At 35.4% G+C, this 20,709-nt stretch overlaps 1 protein-coding gene across 1 annotated transcript; it reads left to right on the forward strand.

The window, feature by feature from the left end:
* The first annotated feature begins 3,569 nt into the window (after positions 1-3,569).
* On the forward strand, positions 3,570-18,910 carry LOC149421632 (macrophage mannose receptor 1-like). The gene is made up of 5 exons (XM_089634955.1): positions 3,570-3,644; positions 6,061-6,300; positions 10,222-10,416; positions 11,010-11,270; positions 18,631-18,910. Exons 1-5 carry the CDS (start codon positions 3,587-3,589, stop codon positions 18,810-18,812), a joined length of 936 nt encoding a protein of 311 aa, XP_089491081.1. The 5' UTR covers positions 3,570-3,586; the 3' UTR covers positions 18,813-18,910.
* Positions 18,911-20,709: the final 1,799 nt, after the last annotated feature.

The following is a 20,709-nucleotide window of genomic DNA, read 5'->3' on the forward strand; positions in this document are numbered from 1 at the left end:
TGTACGACAAAATGTTTCTTTGAAGAAAGGTCACAGTTCTATTCAGCTAAACAAAGGAATGACGAATCAGTTCTCGATTTTGCTGTTTGTTTAAAATCTCTTTCTAGCAATTGCAAATTCGGGAATAGTTTATCAGAGAAATTAAGAGATTTCTTTGTATTAGGTTGTAAACCCGGTAAGATTAGAGAAAAATTATTTCTCGATAGTGAATCATATACTTTCGAAAAATGTGTGCAAGTAGCAGAGTGTATTGAACTTGTAGCATCAACCCAATCTCAATCAGCTGATAACAGAGTTTTAGCTAATTTAACAGTCGGCGGAGGTCGTGTCTCACCTAATACGCATGTGAAAAAGAGAGATGAATATAGTTTCAAGCGAAGCAGTAGCTGTAATCGGGCTCGTTCGCCGATTCATCATGTTACAAAGCGTAATTGTACGGTTTGTGGTTATAATAATCACACGGCGGTAGAATGTAGATTCAAAAATTATGTATGTAAAATTTGTGGTACTAAAGGTCATTTAGCAAAACAGTGTAAACAGGTGACAACACGTAAAAACGTGAATATTTTGTTATCGGATGGAATGGTTGGTGATGTACTAAGTATTGAGCCATATTATATAGATGTTTCACTCGACGGAATAAATAATAAATTCATGGTAGATTCTGGAGCATCTTGTAGCGTAATTCCGGAAGAATGTTATCTCAATAAATTCAGCAGTATTGAGTTATTGCACGAAAACGTGAGCTTACGGAGTTTTGACAATACGCTCATTGGTGTGGTAGGTACTTTCACACCGATACTAGAGTATAATGGTCTACAACACCGACTAAACATTATTGTCGTGCGTAGTTCGTCACTTTCGATTTTAGGACGTGATTTCATGAATCTCTTTAACGTGGGGATAACGGGGATCGTTAATTGTGTAAAACAGAATACATTAAAAGAGCGATTAGTGAAAAAATTTCCAGAAGTTTTTACGGATAAAATAGGAAAGTTTAACAAGTACGAAGTGAATTTAACCTTAAAAGATTGTGCTGTACCGATATTTCGTAATCACAGAATAATGCCGTTTGCTTTGAAGGATAAAGTTGAAAAAGAATTAAGTAATTTACTTTCTAACGGTATTATAGAACAAGTTCAGTATAGTGATTTCGCGAGTCCAATCGTACCTGTGATTAAGGAAGATGGTAGCATTAGATTATGTGGTGATTATAAATCTACAGTGAATAATCAGTTATTAATTGACAAGTATCCGTTACCTAGAATTGAGGAATTATTAACCAAAGTGAATGGAGGCAAGGTTTTTGCTAAAATTGATTTAAAATCCGCATATAATCAGTTTGTTTTGAAAAAGGAGTGTAGACGTTTCACAACAATAAATACCCACTTGGGATTGTTTCAATATAAACGTTTAGTGTTTGGGTTAGCACCAGCGCCAGCAGTTTTTGCTAAAGCAATGGCAAATTGTTTATCAGGATTACGGAACATGACGTTCTACTTGGATGATATTATTGTTATAGGAAAAGATGAAGTCGACTTAGAAAAAAACGTGTGTCTCGTTTTAGATAGGTTAAAAAGTTGTAATTTAACGGTGAATAGTGAAAAGTGTGAATTCAATTTAAAAGTTATTGAATTTTTAGGTTATAAAATAAGTGAGCAAGGAATTCAACCGTGTCAGCGGAATAAAGAAGCCATTTTAAACGCGTCAGCGCCTAGTGATTTAAATAAATTGAGGAGTTCATTAGCAGTATGGCCTTATGAACCTGAAGTATGGTTCAGGGTGCATATTGATCATGGTAGCTTACATAATAAAAACTTTTTAATTGTGATAGACTCTTCTTCGAAGTGGATCGAGTGTCTGGAAGTGAACAGTCTGTCTTCAAAAGAAAATGTTGAAGTACTTCATAGATTATTTTCACAATTTGGTTTTCCAGCAACTTTAGTTAGTGATAATGGTACGTGTTTTTGTTCTGAGGATTTTGAAAATTTTCGTAAGAAAAATGGTATGAAACATATTACTAGTCCAGTTAACCACCCGAGTAGCAATGGGCAAGCTGAGAATGCTGTTAAAACCTGTAAAAATTTTCTTAAAAAAATTTGTAAAAATAATAGATTTCCTTCAGATTATAAAGAAAAGTTAGGTAACTTTTTAACTGACTATAGAAATACCGTTCATGCAACAACAGGGTGTGAACCATCTGTATTATTAATGGGAAGAAAAATTAGAACAGTATTTGACTCTCTGATTCCTAGGAAGGTTGAGGAAACAACGAATACTTCAAGTTCTACTCGTCAACAAAAAGTAATAAGAAAGGTTATTCAGAGTCAAGTCAATCAGAAAAGACAATATAAGGGTAGAAATAAGTCAGATTTGAATATAGGTCAGAAAGTGATGACTAGAGATTTCAGAGCTCAGGGTAATAGGTTATGGGTCCCTGGGGTTATTGTTGAAAAAAAAGGTAGAAAAATATATATCATAAAAATTAACAAGTCTAATATGGTGTGGAAAAGACATTTAGACCAGATAAAGAAATTACATGTTTCATGGCAGGAGGGAGATAAGCCGGAAGTCGGTACGTCTGACACTAGGGAACTGTCGACGGATGAAGTTAATCTCTCAGGTATGTTACGTAATAGAAGTGACTCTAATACTGTTTCTCCATGTTTCAGGTCTAACCCATGGCAGGGAAGACTTCGGCCAAGATGAGGACCTCGCAGTCCAGGAGGAGGAGTGGACGGGCGACGAGACAAGAGAAGGGAAGCAGAAAGAAACGCGGCATATGATAGTTAATTTTATAAAAAAAAATATGTTGTGTTAATTGTTTAGTAAATGAAATATATAAAATAAAATTGTAAATGAAATATGTAGTAATAGGGTATGATATATATAGATAGGGGCATTCAATTTTAGTAGGGGAGGATGTAAGAAAGGTTTTTGGTGGTACGCCTGCTTGTTGAATGCGTAAGAGCGAGATGACTGATAGGGGTATAAAAGATGACGGATGCATCTGCTCGCTCTCTTTACCAAACCGACAGCTCAGAGATAAGACGTAGACAATCCGCACTTAATTGTTAATAAATTATATTATTGGAACACGCGTTCTATTATTGTGTTCCCACCAAGTCTGTAAATAACAGTATAACAGTTATTTAACAATAACCAATTGGAGATGCCATTGAGTTTTGTCCGCTAGAGACTTCCACCTGCAATAACCCTTTTCATGGTGTGATTTTCCAAAGCGTATAATATGATAATACTGTTGTGTCTATATTCAATGTCGTATATATTACTTTAGCAAAGGAGCGCGTTGAATCGAAGTGTTCATTGATCATTTTAATTGATAGCCAAATTTAATGTAAAATAAATAACTATTTTATAAATATGTAGATTATGACAATTACCTTGTTAGAAAAAAGGATTGCTTCAAGGTAGAAACCTGTTTATAAATAATATAATAATAATATACAACATCAGTAATCTTTCAGTACCTACCTACATACCTGTTTGAAAACAGGTAGTTTCTCGTTAAAAAAACAGCAATATCACGATATTACGACATTAGCTGCCTGCCAGTGTGGTCGACATGTTTCTTAAATTGTTGACGGTGTTATGTGCCTATGCGGTGATATCCTCCGGAGCAGGTATTTATATATACATGACGCGCTTATATTTAACTCATCTGTGCGAGGGATACAAACAAGTGTGTACACATTGAAACTGTGAAAACCGTATTTCTTCAAAGAAATAGTTCAAACTGAATTAAATATTTCATCGATAATTAAATACCTACTTGAAGAGAGTTCTTTTAAAACACAACTATTTGAATTTCACTTTTGTTTTCTCTATTAATGAATGTACATCTTGGAAGCGGAAATTAACCCCCTTCCCGACATTTAATCGAACTGAAACTCGGCATATTTGTAGCAACCACGTGCACACGTTTCTCTGAAATCGAATGACATTAAAACAGTTAATAAATTAAATAAATATAGGTCCTACCCGATCGGCGTTTGGTGAGGTTGGTAAAGTTGTAGACTCCAGTTCCTGGATAGGAAGGTTCAATCCTTAGTCAAACGATTTTATGTTTATTATTAAAGTTTAAAAAAATAAGATTTATAAATCTTATAAAAATACAAAAAAAACTTGTGTTCACGGGTTGACTTTTTTAACGATTTATTGTGGATTTACACTACCACTTTTTAAAATAAGATGAATAGATTTTTTTATATATTTGCGACTTCTGGTAATCAGATCGTCTCAAGGTCGTTTATGAAGTTTATAATTATTTGAAGAAATATCGTATAATCTATTGCCATGAAATAATTAAATTCATTAAACATGTTGCTTGATATTGACTTATAGTAATTGTAGGATTGATTCGTATTTTCAAATTGGTGTTTTTTATTATTTTTTTTTAATTATTGACACCACGGAACGTATTATATTTTTAATTAAGATAATTTAAAATTATTATTTAGGCGGGTTAGGTTTTTTGAAAGATAAAACAAACATAAATGTGGGTTTTTATCAAAACAATAATTTTATCGTAGAACTAAAATTCATGGGTATTTATTTCACTTCGTGATTTTTTTTTTCAATATGTTATGTTTCTCTTTTGTCAAAATTCGCACTTTCGACTTCTTTTTAAATAAAGATGACCTTTCAAAAAATTATTGAGTTTTCTTATTATTCATCATGTCAAACAGTTAATCGAATTTGAATTTAAAGATTATTATAGAATATTGATCCCAAGTGATTATTTACTTTAAACCGTCTCACGAAAAAAGCTATTGTAGATATTTCACTTTGTGAAAACGCTCCACAATTACGATGTACTTGAAAATCAATAAACCAGCCGATACAACGTAACAGAATATTGTCATATAATTGTATAAATACACCCACAAATACATATAATACGCTTCTATTCATTTTTATTTTAATCTAAAAAAAATTTATTTCCTTATCACTTCTGTGCTATGATGCTCAAGGTGGCATCACCGTAACTGGGACAAAGAAAGGCGTTCAATCCTCTCTCTTTTCAAGGGAAACTTGTAAATCGCGGTCCCCAAAAAAAAAAAAAAAAATCCCAACCAACGGATTACAATACAACGCAAGATTTATGCATTTACTAGTGGTTTGATGATCCGGCTGTATGCTGGTATGTTCATGACAATGGCGAGCCCTTACTTGATAATGTTCGATAGTGACAAGTCACTTTATAACATGAATTAAATGCACACACAATCGGCGATTCCTTGCTGCAAATAATTATGTTCACCGGCGGTACCTCTTGGCGGATTAATATCTATAGGTACGTGGTACTTTCCAATATGTTGTATTGGAAGCGTTTCACAGCGGCGTCAATATTTACGTCTTTAGGCAACGGAAATAGATTGATTAATCATTTAAAAAAATGACATTACAATTGATCATTTCACATACGGTGGACATCACTTGCAAGGATTAGAAGTTTTCACAGCGTTTTACAGCGGCTTTCACTTCGGTAGTTGTCTCTCAGATGTTGAGCAGATGACGGTCGATCTACTTACCATTCCTGCTGCATTTTAACGCTAGATGCGTTCGGTTGCATGGTGTTCTGTCGCACAGAAATCATGCGTGAATTCAACATCTACTATTGAATCCTGCTATATGATTGTGGAGCCGAATGATGTAATGTGACGTGCTACCGATGTGATGTAATCTCGAAAAATGACAAGTTTTAAAAAATGACATTATTTCCTCAATATTTTTTTTTCACATTTTTCTTATATTTCACATCTTCGTCATTATTTTTTCACTTTATATATTTTTAAAAAATCTCCTCATTTTATACATTTTTTATTTATTTTTCTTGTATATACATATGTATGTTAAGTTTTAAATTTTAATTTTTTTCCTTTACACGAGTGTTAGACTCTCGTAAAGGTAATATGTTTAATTATAACATGAAATATGTTCTGATTATGTAAATTTAAGTAATTATATTGTATATTATAAAAAAAATGATATGGAAGACATTGAAAATGTAATATATTTTTTTGTATGTTTCTCAAGGAGTAAACTTCAGGTCAGATTACGAGTTTAACGCAGACACCAAGATATTCTACAAGATCCACCGGGTACTCCTAAAATGGTCAGATGCCGTGGCGACATGCAAAATGGAGCAGTCCGAGCTAGCCCTGCCCCTCTCGGAGGCCCAGGCAGAGGTCCTGAAGACTAAGATGGGTTCCTATGAGACCATCTGGGTGGGTCTGCATGACAAGTTTATCGAGGGAGACTTCTACACTTTAAATGGTAAGTTTTAATAGTCGGGCATTTTAGGGCCCTATTTGGCCTAGACACCAGTGGCGACACCGAACTTAATATTGGAATTTATACCCGTAAATGGTAGCAATATCAGCAACGATGCGTGACAACAGTAAATGATATCTTTTTTTTTATTTTTCCATCTATACGGTATAACGTTACCATCAACAAAAGTAAGAATATTGAAAGTACAAAAACTCAAACAAAAGTATTAAGTAACAAGCATAAAATGTAAAAGTTCAACAACTCAAAGAAAGGTATAAAGTAACAAGTATAAAATGTAAAATTACAACAACTCAAATAAAAGTAAAAGTACAACAACTCAAAGAAAAGTATAAAGTAACAGGTATAAAATGTAAAAGTACAACAACTGAAAGAAAAGTATAAAGTAACAAGTATAAAATGAAAAACTACAACAACTGAAAGAAAAGAATAAAATGTAATAGTACAACAACTCGAAGAAAAGTATAAAGTAACAACTATAAAATGTAATAGTACAACAACTCGAAGAAAAGTATAAAGTAACGAGTATATAATGTAAAAGTACAACAACTCAAAGAAAAGTATAAAGTTACAAGTATAAAATGTTAAAATATCTAAAAATATAAAATGTATCAAAATATATATTTTTTAAAAGGTTTTAAAATGTGAGTACTGCTATGAGCAATGAAGAAGAAAATAATTAACAGGAGAAGAAAATCTTCGATAAATATCAAGTATCGATAAGTTGTAAAATTTTCATTTTCTATCACTCTTTTTGTGGTGAAATGGGGCCTTTATAGACATAATTAAAGACTTATTTGTAGGTACTTCATCTAATCCCTGTATTTGTGTATCTTAACACTCAACCCAAGGCTCCGTTATATTAATTACTTTTTATAATTTTACTTCCTGAAATGCTTAAATGAAAAAAAATTGTTTATTATTAGCGGAGTTCCATTATTGTCGGAGGCAAATGCATGAAATAGATGGCTTACCTTTAAATGTACCTCTGAACTTCAATTATTATGGTTCAGTGACTTCGCAGATGTGTTTTAGCCAATTTTGATTATGTGGTCGTTTGCTTTGATTGGTGAATGCGGCCGGGAGACATATCTGCGGAGAAACTTATAAACTATGTTTTACCAACATCGGAAAACGGAAAATCTAAGAAAAACATGTGCGTTTTCCATTGAAACCCATATTCGAAACACTGTTTATTTACGATTGGTTGGTAAACGTCACATTTAAAAGTTACTATCTAACTACTGACTTTCAAAAAAAAATTGTATCTTGAAGGATGTAATGATATGCCCTTTCTACTTCAAACTTTTCCTTTTCTTCTTTCTACGATAAATTTTCCTTAAGTCCCATAGGTAACTTTTCCATAAGGCTTTGGTTATGTATATATCCGGGGTAGGAATGTCTTCCCTTCCGTCTTTCAAGCCTTTGTCCCTCTCCTTATTACACACCCCTTCAAGTGTGTACATCCTAGTTTGTCTACGTGACGTACGACCTTGAACGTACTCATTTCACGTGACGGTTCAGTATAAAAAGGCTTCACCGAACGTTGTGTTGGTTTTTTGTTTCTCGGTTTAGAAACCTAGTTATCTATGTATGTGTGGTATCCCTCGGTTCTTTTGAGATAGAGTGAGTTGAATCCATTACCGCTGTGTTTTAAAGCCATTTCATAAACCTTATCTTCTAAGTCGCCTGCTCCCCCAACTAGCTACGTGATTCTATCTATCGTAGGGTAATGTGAACATAATAAGGTGTTAGATTTTATATATGTGATATACATACGATAAATTTATGGTGTTAGTTGTCGGCGCCATCCATGTATATATTTTGGGAGGGGAAGGAGAGGAAAGGAAATGAATTTTTTTCAAGTTAAGATTGGCTCCTCCTCTTTACCAAACAAAACCGATGGATGATAATTTGAGCAAGGCGATCGATATCTGCGTGTCTGGATATCACAACCGGCCGGGTCTCCCCTTGTTCCAAATCGGCAACCGTCACGCCAGAATAAAGAAAACCAGGTCTCATCACCAATTTCAGAATTGCCCCAACCTCATACACCTCCAGGAAAATCTACTTTACTGAGTGTAGAAGGGGAAAACCATGACATCCCTTGTCACGAATCTAGTCGCGAAAATGTGACACGTAAGGTCCTAAGTTACGTGCCACCTCTAGAAAACGTTGTAACTCCCTCGTCGTCGGGGATTTACATCCCTTACTAGGTCAATAACATAGATAACACACGACGATCTTGTCGACATTTAGCCTGCTTTTTAGCGATAGGTTGTGTGCCTACCCATTCAGCCAATTATCATGTGAGATATATGTAAGGTCTACTCGAAATGCCAAATTTAGGATGAGGACTGTCTGTATTTTAATATTTGGTTCTAGTAATTATTTTATGAGGTTACTAGCATCCTCGTGTATTAGGTATGGGTAACTTCTATTGAATACCTATCCTCTCAGGTAGGTATAAACGGATAGTTGGTTTGATTTTTGGATTTAATTTAAAGAGGCTGCCTACCTCTCGAAAGGTACCTGTTGAGAAAAGTTCTTCGGTTGGTAGTTTTATTTCGGAGATTACCATCTCCCTCTTTTGACTCTAGATTTGTTTTTGTGCATCCCAATTCGTAACTTAGAAAGTCAAACAATAGATGAAAGGTATTAAATTAGAAAGTCAAATAACAGAAGAAAAGTATTCATTTTGTTCCGTCTGGTTGCATCCGATCGCTTTCTATTCGGGCGGTCATACGCTAGCAAAACTTCCCCTTTGACTGACTGTACCTGCGTCTTGTCCTATATATGAAAGGGTCATTGGCCCGTCTCCCTTTTTCAGCTGATAGATAGTCTGATTGACACATTCCCTTTCTGAAACATTATTTGGGCTGCAGGGGTTGTAAACTTGGATGCTGTATCCGTCCTTTAAAGGGACTTCTGTTATTTAATAAATAATATAAAAAAACTCACCCTGTTAGTCACCTCCAAATCCTAGTGTGAAACTTACCTGGTTACACACTACATAGCTAAATCAGTTTAATTTTCGGTCACCTCCCTATCGGCTTCTTTCCTCCTTTTAGCGAAATCCTTGCAACTTGTTCAAGTTTGGTCCCCTCCCTACGCCTATAAAAGGGTAATTAAATAATTCTGTAAAAACAATTGTACCTCCCTAATCTAATCTCTGTCAGGATTCGAACCCGAGTTTATGATTTGTTTGATCCTCTGGTTTTCGGTCTCCGTGGATAGAATGCCATCTCGCGAAATCAATTTCTCCCTAGCCCGATTAAAAAACTTCCTGCCTTTAAATACGTTCACTCTGTTTTAAAACGCAATCATTATTATTATTATTTTCATGTTTTTAAGACAAGTAATTTAGTTTGAACTACATATTTACGAAATCACGTTTAATTTAACACATTTTATATTATAATCGCGATCGCCCAACTCTTAGCGCCCCTGGGGTGATTTTTCACAAAACGGCGCTCTACAAATTATCCAATTGTTATTATTGTCATTATTATTAATTGTTTTCTCACTGAGTCCAACCACTTTCACTTTACACAAACACCGGTTCAATAATATTTCACTTTAATTCAATATACAACAAAGCTTTCTAACAGCATTTGAATTCACTAATCAACTGTAATTTCACACAACACTTCTGATTTGTATTGATTTCTCGGAGCTGTCGACGTATCCGCGTTCAAGAACAGACTGTCCCTCCGATCTCTCCCTTCCCGTGGGAATGTGTTTCTTCAAGCCCGCCTGTCAATAAATCTTATCTGTTAGCCCAAACAAAAATTTTTTGGAGTACATTCATTTCGTTTATTTATGTGATTGTTCAAACCATCACAAGGACAGTTCTCAGTTTATTTTTATTAAATATTTTAAAAACATACGATTTTTGTTCCATAGGGGTACCGGCTACCGATATAAACACAAACTGGAAAGCAGGTGAACCCGATGATGAAGATGGAAAATCAGATTGCGTAAAGATGGACCAGATGGGGGCATACAGCGATGTGTTGTGCGATGAGCGGCTGACGTTTATCTGCACCAAAGAGCTAGCCAAAGTCAAACCTGAAACCGCCTGCGCTACGACCGACAGTGGTGGGTAGCAAAATTGTTCAAGAAAACCGTTATGTAACAGAATTTTTTTACATGTCTCAAAACATTTTAATTCGGCTGTGTGTTTTTAAAAACTCGCGAACTGGAAGCTCTGCCACTGAAGAATGTAGATTTAAAGGAAAAATAAATAATTCAACGAAAATAAATAATTTAGCTTGCAATTTCATAGTCATCCTTTATTCTAATCTCTTAATCTGACAGATTTACTTGAGGAAATTTGGGAAAACGACTTAACTTAACTCTATTAAAGTATTTATTTAAAAAAAGGAAACTGAAGTTTTAAAAAATAATTTATTTTGATTCTTTGATTTGTTTGTAGATTTCAAAAAACTCTCGATAAGTGTTTAAAAAAAACCAAATTCGAATAAGTTTTAAATTTTCTTCGAATGTTCGTGCATTCCAATAGATTGTGCTGGTTCGGTTTACGGAGACAGCCGAATACTACCGAATACTACTAATACTCCTTCAGACGGTCTTGATATTTCCATCAATTAAAAATGTTGAAGCAATCGCAGCGCCCACCAATTACTTTAAAGAAATCCTTGACGGATTATAGCACAATAATTTATTTTCAGAATACTTCTTGCAACCTGAAGCCCTGAACTGTTACAAGTTACATTTAGAGCCCAGATCCTGGCCAAACGCTTTGAGGACTTGCAATAGTGAAATGGCTAGGCTGGTTGCCATCAGAAGCCCCGATGTGACCAATCTGCTCACCGGCAACTTGAAAATCATCCCCAAGAACACATTGAGGAAGAACCATTTCAACAAGGACATCTTTTGGCTGGCTTTTAGCGACCGCGCGAGCAAACCTGGAGACTACAGGACCTTAGACGGTAATATAAAAGAACCCTATTACTAAGATAGCTAACAATCCAACTCAATAATTTACCTTTGATGCCCAACAATCGGAGTTAATATATCAGGATGTGATGGCGAACCTCCTTAAAAGCTTTACTAAAATCACTATACATACTTTCCGCTTGGGTACCCAGAGATTCAGATAGGTAATTTTCATAAAACCATTAAATTACTTAAGGTAGAGCGACCTTTAATGAAGCCATGTTGGGTAGGAACAATAATGTTGTTGATAGGTTTTACGATGATATCTAGCACTAATAACTAAAATAATCACTACAGCATCTTATTGATAATTCTTAACACTGTTTTCGTAATTTAGAAAAAGTTATGTAATCATTAGGATTTCTGGTATGTTTATATATTCTGTAGATTCATTTTTTATGATTAATATATTTTTTTAATTCCCTTGTAAACCATTTGGGATAGTTAGATGGTGTGCAGTTGACCCTGGGAACAAAGCGTTCTATCGAGGTATTTAAAATTAAGTAAAACTGTTCTGATTGATTGTTTAAACTATTTTCCTCTTCTAAAAATGACCAATCTACCGAGGTAAGGTACTCTATAATATTATGGTATTCAGTTTTGGAGAAATTATACGAAGGGGGCGTTAATTTGGAGATCTTTCAGACATATTTGTTATGATAATATCTAATGGTGGATGGTGTTTACCGAGAGGTAATCATAATTCATCAGATTCCTCAACTACAATCACTTGAAAACACTAAATCTAAAATTCGATTGTTAGAATTAAAAATATTGTTTGATTGAGTAGGTCCCAGGAATATGGACAATTGGACATATCAAGAATTTCACTGGATTTAGCGCAATGTAATTCAATTTCGTTTGTGGCAGATCCGATGTCATCTTGGTTGGTCCAGTTCGGCAGATTATAATCACCAGCAATTATTTATTTGGCTTTCGGATATTTAAATTTCAGCATTTCTATTTCCTTTTTGTGGTTTTTATATATTTGCAAATCCGACGCACGTGGGATGTAGACACAGCCGATAATGATTTTGTCATAAGGTATGTTGAGCATTACAAAAATGTATTCAACACTTGTGTGCTTGACCGGTAATTTACAGGAGGAGATATTTTTAGACACAAGACTTAATATCACACCTCCTCCGTTTGACTTTTTCTTGAATTAGGACTTCTATCAAGGCGATAGGTAGTACATTGATTTATTCCTAATTCTGACAAGCCAATATCCGCATTTAACCATGTTGTTTCCATTAATAATAAAATGTCATATGAGAAGGAAGGTGTATTAATTTTAAGTTATTACAATTTCGTACGGATTCCTCGAACATTTCGATAATATCCAGTGAGTCTTATCTTATCCGTATGTTATTTTTGGTAATCAGTTTTTTGCATGGCTTTTGATAATTTTAGGAATACCATGAAAATGTTTGATTCGCAAATCAATTTCACCATTTTATTTTCTCTCCTCCATTTCCTTCCAGAGGTCAGTTAAATGTTCTCTTTGTTAGAGGGTCCTATCCGGTTTCATTTTTATTCCATTTGGCAAAGTATTTTTATTAAAAAGATTAAGTTTTGCCAAAATTCTTCAAGTTATACTTTAATGGGTCTGATCTTGTTTTAAATTTTACTACCTGTAAATTTTAGCTTCTTCAGGTTTGAACTCGCTATTTATTTCACTAACGACAGCTAAGATTTTTTTTCTTCCAAGATATTCTCCATGATTGAGTTGAAACCATACTCGGGGACGTTAAGTAAAATTACGTTCTTGGTAAGCAAGTCACAAATTGGCGTTGTTTCTTGGAGTAACACTTTCTTTTCTATGATCCTTTCAAGTGTCGTAACTTTTCCCTCAAGACTTCTACATTTACTCCTAGGTCCTACATGGTTTCAGAGAGGTTAGATAGTTTGGTCAGTATTTTTGCCATTTGATCTTTAGTGATTTTTAAAGAGGGATCGGTAATGGAACTATGGATGCCAGTAATCTCTTACTTGGCTTTATTTAAAAGAGAAAGTGCTTCATTGGTATTCATTTTGGAAGCGTTATTCAGCAGAATTTGGCACTATACTGGTTGAAAAGAATCAATGGTTATGGCGAGACGTAAGAGTCACTGCACACGGAAGTTAAAAATAAAAGTTAATGATGTTGGCACTAAAACTTGTTTGAAAACACTATTTATTTATTTTTATAATTTTTTTGGGACTTTACTTGTTAAAAAAACAAACATTAATCAAGAGCTAAACAAAAATTCGACAGCTGTCATTGTCATTTTATTGTTATAACAGTTTGTTTAAAAATATTTTAGAAATTATATATAAGTATTTTTTGATAGTCTGTGTTCTTACAATTAAAAATACTAATTTCGACTGTGACAATTTACTACTATAGAACTTTTGCTTTGAAATTATGTGCTAATTTAATAAACCAAATTAATGCAGTTGACCTATTTTTGATTACAATAATTCTTTCACATTCTTAATGAAAATAGATATTTTCCTATTATTTAAATATCATTTTTAAAACAATTATCGGGATGATGAAACCATCTCAACTGATTATTTTAATCTTTCGACCACTTTAACTGATATCTTCCTACTCAAAAGCCGCCATCCCTCTGGGACAATATCGATTCAATCGGTTAGCAATCGACATAAACCGGAGACTGAGCAGAAAATTCCCACAGTGGTTACGCTGAGAACTTACATGTAGCGAACTTATTTATAGTTATACTCTGTGTAGTGTCTTTGGTTTATGTCGATTATATAACGATACCGACCCAGTGGGACAACGGGCTAAGGCACTACATATTTTAAGTCAATCGTCTCTGGTTTATCATATTTATTTTCTGTTTATGTTTTTTATTTGTTCGTTTTTTGTTTGTTTGTTTGTAATTAGTCAATGCCTCCAACGCTCTCGACGCTCTAATCCCGTCTACCCGAGCCGCTCATTGCGTTCTAATAGTGGAACTCTTTTCGACAAGATGTCTGTACGCAATAGCGCCTTTAATTGTATTGCTATATGAGCTGTAATGTCTTTAACGTCTGCCCTAAGATCTTAACGAATTAATATTTTGTTACGTTTGATTTGCAACTTCTCGCGGTACGTTAACCCTTCAATCTTAACGAATTAATATGTTACGTTGTGTCATTTTTTGTTTCGACAGTGATTAATTCATTGAAGGATCCTTTTAATTGGTTGTGGTAACTTTGGTTCTTTTTAGATGAGGCGTGTTACATTCTGTATGGTTTGAAAATAAGACAATGACCGACTACCCTGATTTTAACTACCTTTTCCTACCTTGTTTGCTCGCCCAAACGTTTCCGGTTGCTGCAGTCGATAATGTGCTAATATAATGAGACAATTAATTACAAGTACATGAAATTCGCTATAGACAATTCAATTCAAGATGCACAAAATTCTAAGTTAATGATTTGACTATGGATTGTTAGTTTTGTGAGTTATTTCTATGAGTAGGTATTTTCGGGAATAGCTAGAGACAAAACATGTGTTGCTTTCGATTGGTCTCCGTCCAAATCCCATCCATCAACGTGACCAGCTCGAGAGCAGCCAAGTTGATGGTCCAATCCCAACACCTCCAGAAATTAATAGAATATCGCTCAGCGACAGATGAAATAATGACATGTTTTGCCTCCTGCCAGAGGGTGATGAAGGTGGGATGTGGGTCCTTGATAGTAACTGATGATGTTGGTGATGATGATGAATGATGAAAATTCATCTTATACCGTTAGGTATAAGGAGCTGCTCCGGTCCGGTGGCATGATAGCCTGGTGTCAGGAACCATTTGGGTCACGTGGGTAGCGCGAGGTTTAGGTCGCGTCAACATCCCCCAAATCGATGATGAGTTAAGCTTCGCCGGTATGCCGTAAAGTTAGGAGTCCACTCTACTAACCTCAAACATAAACATATACTGGAGTGGTTTGCATCAGCAACGTCAGGAGTTCGGGAGTCCCGTGAACACCCCTCTGGTTTACGGTCGTAAGAATAATGATGAATTCAGCTTCAGTTTGTTCGTCTTCGCTTCTGCAGTCACGTTACTCCAAATAGCTCATGGCTCCAGTCTATACAGCTTCTCGTTCCAGTAGAGGTAATGACACATATTTATCATATGTACAATGCAGAACATACTTCAAGCCTTTCGTTCACACTCAAAATAGTCATTTCAATATTTAATTTGAATGAGGGCGTCCATCCGACATAACGAAAGTTTCCGAGACGGGAGATTTTACCCCACTTCAAAGTCATGGTCATTCGCTCTATCGTTTGTTACCCTCCGTTCGCTTCAAATATCAAAGAATGGTAGAAAATGATATCCTCGACTTCCGGCGCTAAGGATCAGGGATACTGGAATCATCAGGTCGTGAATCTGAAATCATCCGATCTCCGTCAGCTCAAACGTTTTCAGTCGGAGTCAATTCCTAACCTAATTCTGGATGACTTCTCCTCCTATAGTGGGGTAAGTATTTATTGAATTTGGCAGGAAAGACGTCAGAAATCGCCGAAACAACTTCATATTCGTCACGATCCCTTCGTTCTGTCAGCGAGAAAATCCTCCCCATACGCCAGACAAGAATAGCATAGCCCTTATCCGCTTTGTTCCTTCGTCTACCAAGCTAACTCAAGTAGGAAAGCCCATTAGAAATCTTCGTTCCCTTCGATTAGAACTCCGTGGAAGCGTCCTCTCACCAGCTGAAAATACTCGAAACAGGGGTCTATTCAGGGTAACTATCTCAGGCTGGTCCTCCAACACCTTCGACAGAAACCGATGCTTTTACGGGAATAACTCAACCACACCTGAGCAGGGGAAAAGCCGGCGGTGCTCTACTGAAATAAACGATATCTCGGTACCCAGGGTTATCGACTTTGCTAACACAAAAGTCCTTATTAGGCAAGCCAATCACAAATTTCATTCCCTTCGCTTTTGTCGCTTTGATAAGATAGGACAGCCTACGGAAAATTCGTACACTTCGTCCCCGCCAAACTTATGAAAAATGAAAATCTCACTTGATAGAATAGGAATGCCAGACAGATGCATTCTCTCGGCGGCTAGCTTCAATCCGCTGCGTTATCCCGATTCAAAAATGAATGAAAATTATATGCTAACAGAGAAACCCCTGTAATAACAAGAATACACCGTAGCCTTCACAAAGTTCGTAAAACGGACTTGGAAGTAGGTATTAGTGGTACGTAGGTATACGCACGTGGCTCTAATAGTGGAAATAATGGTGCGCTCGCGGCACACGGCTAAGTGAGAGTGATGTTTGAATAAATTATATTTAATTAAATATATTCTATGAATTCCGTGAAGAATAAGTTGAATTCCCAAGGAGGATACGATAACTCATTGTCAAATAACAGGCATTGAAGCATATAATTAACCGTTCCATTCGTTACCACTCCGCCTATAGGTATCTGATTGCTTCGACTAAAAACCGTTCGCCGGACTATAAAAACACCGCATAAATACAATGGTTTGTATTTTATAAATTTTAACGCTAAATATAACTACTGGAGAATTATTAAATCATTCTAAATTGCAAAAATTAGTCTAACTCATAACCCAAATAATGCGCATTGTTCGATAATCTAGAGTGTTAAAACTAACCAGTGCCCAGGCGGCCCTAACACAATAGGTGATTTATGGCCTCCTTTGCTAACGGGTCCGGACTATTGTGACGAATTCTTCCGTTCAAGATTTTAACATAATTACCTATAGTACTCAAGTTAAATACCCTTACTTCAAAATACGATTGTATTATTTTATTCATTGGAACGCATTTATTTCTCTAAGAAATCCACAGGAAATGAGGGCTAATAATTAGATTATAATGGGACTTACCAAATCATCTCAGTGCAATCCAAATAATTATAAAAAACCAAACACAGTCACATGCAGTAAAACACCCATGCTGTTAGAAAAACCACTCTTTCTACACTAAATGACTTTAGCCGTGTTCGTGTCATAAATCATAAATTCTTTGTTGACGCATCCCCTAGCTTTTAATCGACTTGACTATACTACAACGCTGACCGATGCTGGCTATCGACTTCCTTCTCCCGTCCTTTCACGCAAACTCTCCCGACCGTCTCCCCGCGCTTTCAAATCCAGACTACCTTCCCAAACCAACCCCGCCTTTCGCCATATGCGATATCTAATTTATGTCTTTTTGAATTCTCGAAATTTCGTGTATTCAAGGACAGAAACGCACTAAAAGAACCACACATAGATTATAAGCTCTGGAACCCGTCACATTAATTTAAATCGTTTCAGAACCAATAAATTGTTACTTCTCAAGTAAACTGTCCAATTCTTTGCAAAAGAATGAAACACGACTCCCCTCAGTCCAGTGGCGTGTCGGCCCACCAGGTTTTAGCCTCTTTTCAAATTACCAACCTAATTCTAGGATGTAGTAAATAATTATGATGTAATAGTTTTATTTTTAAATCTTCTTGCGAGATTTTAATTTACTTAGGCAAATTCCAAACTCGTCCTGTTAAAATGTTATTTACCTCGCTATTCATAATTATAATTCGTCTAAATCCTTAGAAAAATTACGTAACTATATTTAACGGCGTATTTCCTACTTAATAAGTCACTTTAGTAGCGTTGCTCAACCTAGTTGAATTGTTTCTTATTGATCTTGTTAGGGTTTTTTTTCTATCCGCCCCTTACACTTGGCAAACCCATTACTACTGCACTGGACTAAATCTGAGAGTTTTAGCACCACCCCGGAGGTCTCTGATGATACAGTGCATGTTCCTATTTTTTTTCTCTAGTACCATAATAAATCTAAGCACTTGTTTTAAAATCAGGTGTCCAACATCTGGTAATTCCCTATGTCGTGAGATCAACTTAAAATTTCTTTCCCACCATAATAAATCAATAATAAAAAAAAATTATCCCAGGGCAAGTTCATCACAGAGCATAATACTCTAATAGCTTTGTTTTGAATAATTTATTGTTTATTTAGGTTTCCTTCATTGGACAAATATAATATCATAGAGTAGTAATCTAAATGTGAAGCAAACCTAGTTTTAAAAGTAAGCTCCTTGGTGTTTCTATTTCTGTATTCTATTTTATTTTATTTCTATTCTAGTTTGGTATCAGCTCTGCGGCAGTTGATACGTTTTCTTGCAATACCTCCACTGGTTACTACTATCTATTTATGAATATGTGCTAAGACACACTTGTGTGGCGGGGTAAAAATCGGATAAAACAAAGATTGCTTTCTTCGCTCCTTTTCAATGTGTTCTGTTTTGTACAATGTTTTATTTTATCACACGGCGTGATGGTTTTAGAATAGTTTTGTGATAAATGTGTTTATTGCTTCCAGGAGCACCCCTGCCGGAGTTCTTCCAGTGGACGAAGGGCAAACCCGAGGATGCCAAGAAAGACGAGAACTGTGTGGCCATGCAGCGAGATGGCAACATCACTCTGGCCAACTGCGACTCGCTCGCTCTTTTCTTCTGTGAGAAGCTAGCCCGTCTAACGACCCCTGATCAAATGGGCTCATAGGTTATTGAAACACAAGAGAAATTAACAAATTGTGGCAGAGTTTACGATTTTTAATAATTACCTTCGATCCATAAATGTAAAAAAATTACGTTATGACAATAAGTAAATAAATAAACATTTCGAAGAATACGTTGTTTTTATGAAGGATATCATTTCTAGACGTACTTAAGCATTATATTTAATGTTATGTGATTATTAAAGATTTTACAAATTGATTAGCATTCAAACACATATATTTAAAGGTTTAATTGATAAAGAAATATCATGTACCAAGTAACAACTAGTTTTTGATTTATTCCAGTTAAATCATTAAAACACGGAGTGCATCTTAACAACTCGACAGCGAGTAAGAACGTTCGTAAAATCACGATAAACATTGATAAAAATTGCAAAATTATTGCAGTAGTCGCCGCTTGGATAGGTGGCAGATTAATGGTTTCTAAAAACACATTATTTTTCATTCAGCGTATTAAGTGAAGGATACTTTCAGAATCGAAACTATTTAGGCCGTGCTTGGAGACCAGATTTGAATAACTTCATCACCTTCCTCTTATTCATCTCCTTCTCCCCACTCCCTCCAGCCCCATTAAATACTCCAATTGGAAATGCAAAACATGCAATACGGGCGATAAACACGAAGCTTTTTTTACACATCTTAAAACGTTTTCTTCGGTACATGTTTACGAACACGTGTGTTAGGCATTTATTTTATAAAAAACACATCACTGTGAGTAAGTAGTCATTAGTTTTTATGAAATATAGACCAAAAAATCCATTTAAATATTGATATAACCGTTCAATCCCACCTTTTGAAATAAAATGAAAGTACATTTTACAATCTGCTATTATCTGCGACTTGACTAAAACTGACGAAAAATAACACAAATCCGAATTTACTAGTAAATTGACCATTATTATGAATAAAAAACACGATTATGAAGATATTGCACAAATAAAAATAAATAGCGGTCACCCTCGACACTGGCAGTAAAATAATCACAAATGATTGCTAAATGGAAAATACGATATTGTTGGATTTTAAAAATTAGAGATTTTTTATTAGTACCAACTCGAATGTAATCTTTTATAGTCTTTTTTTAATTTTTTTTTATAGTGAATACCTCACAAGAGTCCCAACTGCTCCCGTCTGGAGCCAGTGAGACTATGGCATCCCCAATTGGGGGATGTTGTGAGGCTGAAGGTAAGTGGGGAAGGGAAAGAGGAAGGTGGGGAAGTACCTGGCTATTCAGATCTAGTCACTAAACACGGCTAAAGCCATTTGGAGCAACGTTTCAATTCTGAATGGTGGTCTTACACCAGGGCGATACTGGTAGTATCTTCCACTCTGGAACGTGCCGCAAATATACTATATATTATTTTAATTAATTAATTGTGAAATAACACAAATTAATCAAATAAAATTTATTTGCGCACGTCGGGTTCGAACCCGCGACCTTCGGAATGGCAGTCCAATGCGTTACCACTGGACTATGCCGGCCGTCTGCATTCAATGCGTGAGAAAAAATTAGAGATTTTTTTATTAGTACCAACTCGAATGTAATCTTTTATAGTCTGCATTCAATGCGTGAGAAAAACCCCGTTTAACGGTTGTGAAGTATTTTTTATTAGTAAGGCTGTTAGGTAGGTTTGTTATTTTTTCATAGAATCATTTTATGATCAATTCAATTTTACTACATGGGCCCTAAAGCTGGGCCAGTGCTTTAATTTTATTTTTGAGTTTTTGAGAACATACATGGTATAGCAACGCACAAGCCGGAAAAATATTGAATCAGCATCACGTTTTGGAGTCGGTATAACTTTTTTGATTTGAGCTTTCGAGTAAATTGAGTCCGAAAAACAATGTTACGTAAAACAATGACAGACGACATAAATAATT

This window comes from Hesperophylax consimilis, chromosome 8 (assembly GCF_061612785.1).
Source record: "Hesperophylax consimilis isolate HC1 chromosome 8, BYU_Hcon_1.0, whole genome shotgun sequence".
NCBI classification, from domain to species: Eukaryota; Metazoa; Arthropoda; class Insecta; order Trichoptera; family Limnephilidae; genus Hesperophylax; species Hesperophylax consimilis.

Excerpts from the sequence above, each read along its gene's own strand:
- LOC149421632 (XM_089634955.1), top strand. The coding sequence starts at position 3,587 with ATGTTTCTTAAATTGTTGACGGTGTTATGTGCCTATGCGGTGATATCC. Across the intron at positions 6,301-10,221 it reads AGACTTCTACACTTTAAATG|GGGTACCGGCTACCGATATA; the intron begins GTAAGTTTTAAT and ends TTTGTTCCATAG. Across the intron at positions 11,271-18,630 it reads AGACTACAGGACCTTAGACG|GAGCACCCCTGCCGGAGTTC; the intron begins GTAATATAAAAG and ends TATTGCTTCCAG.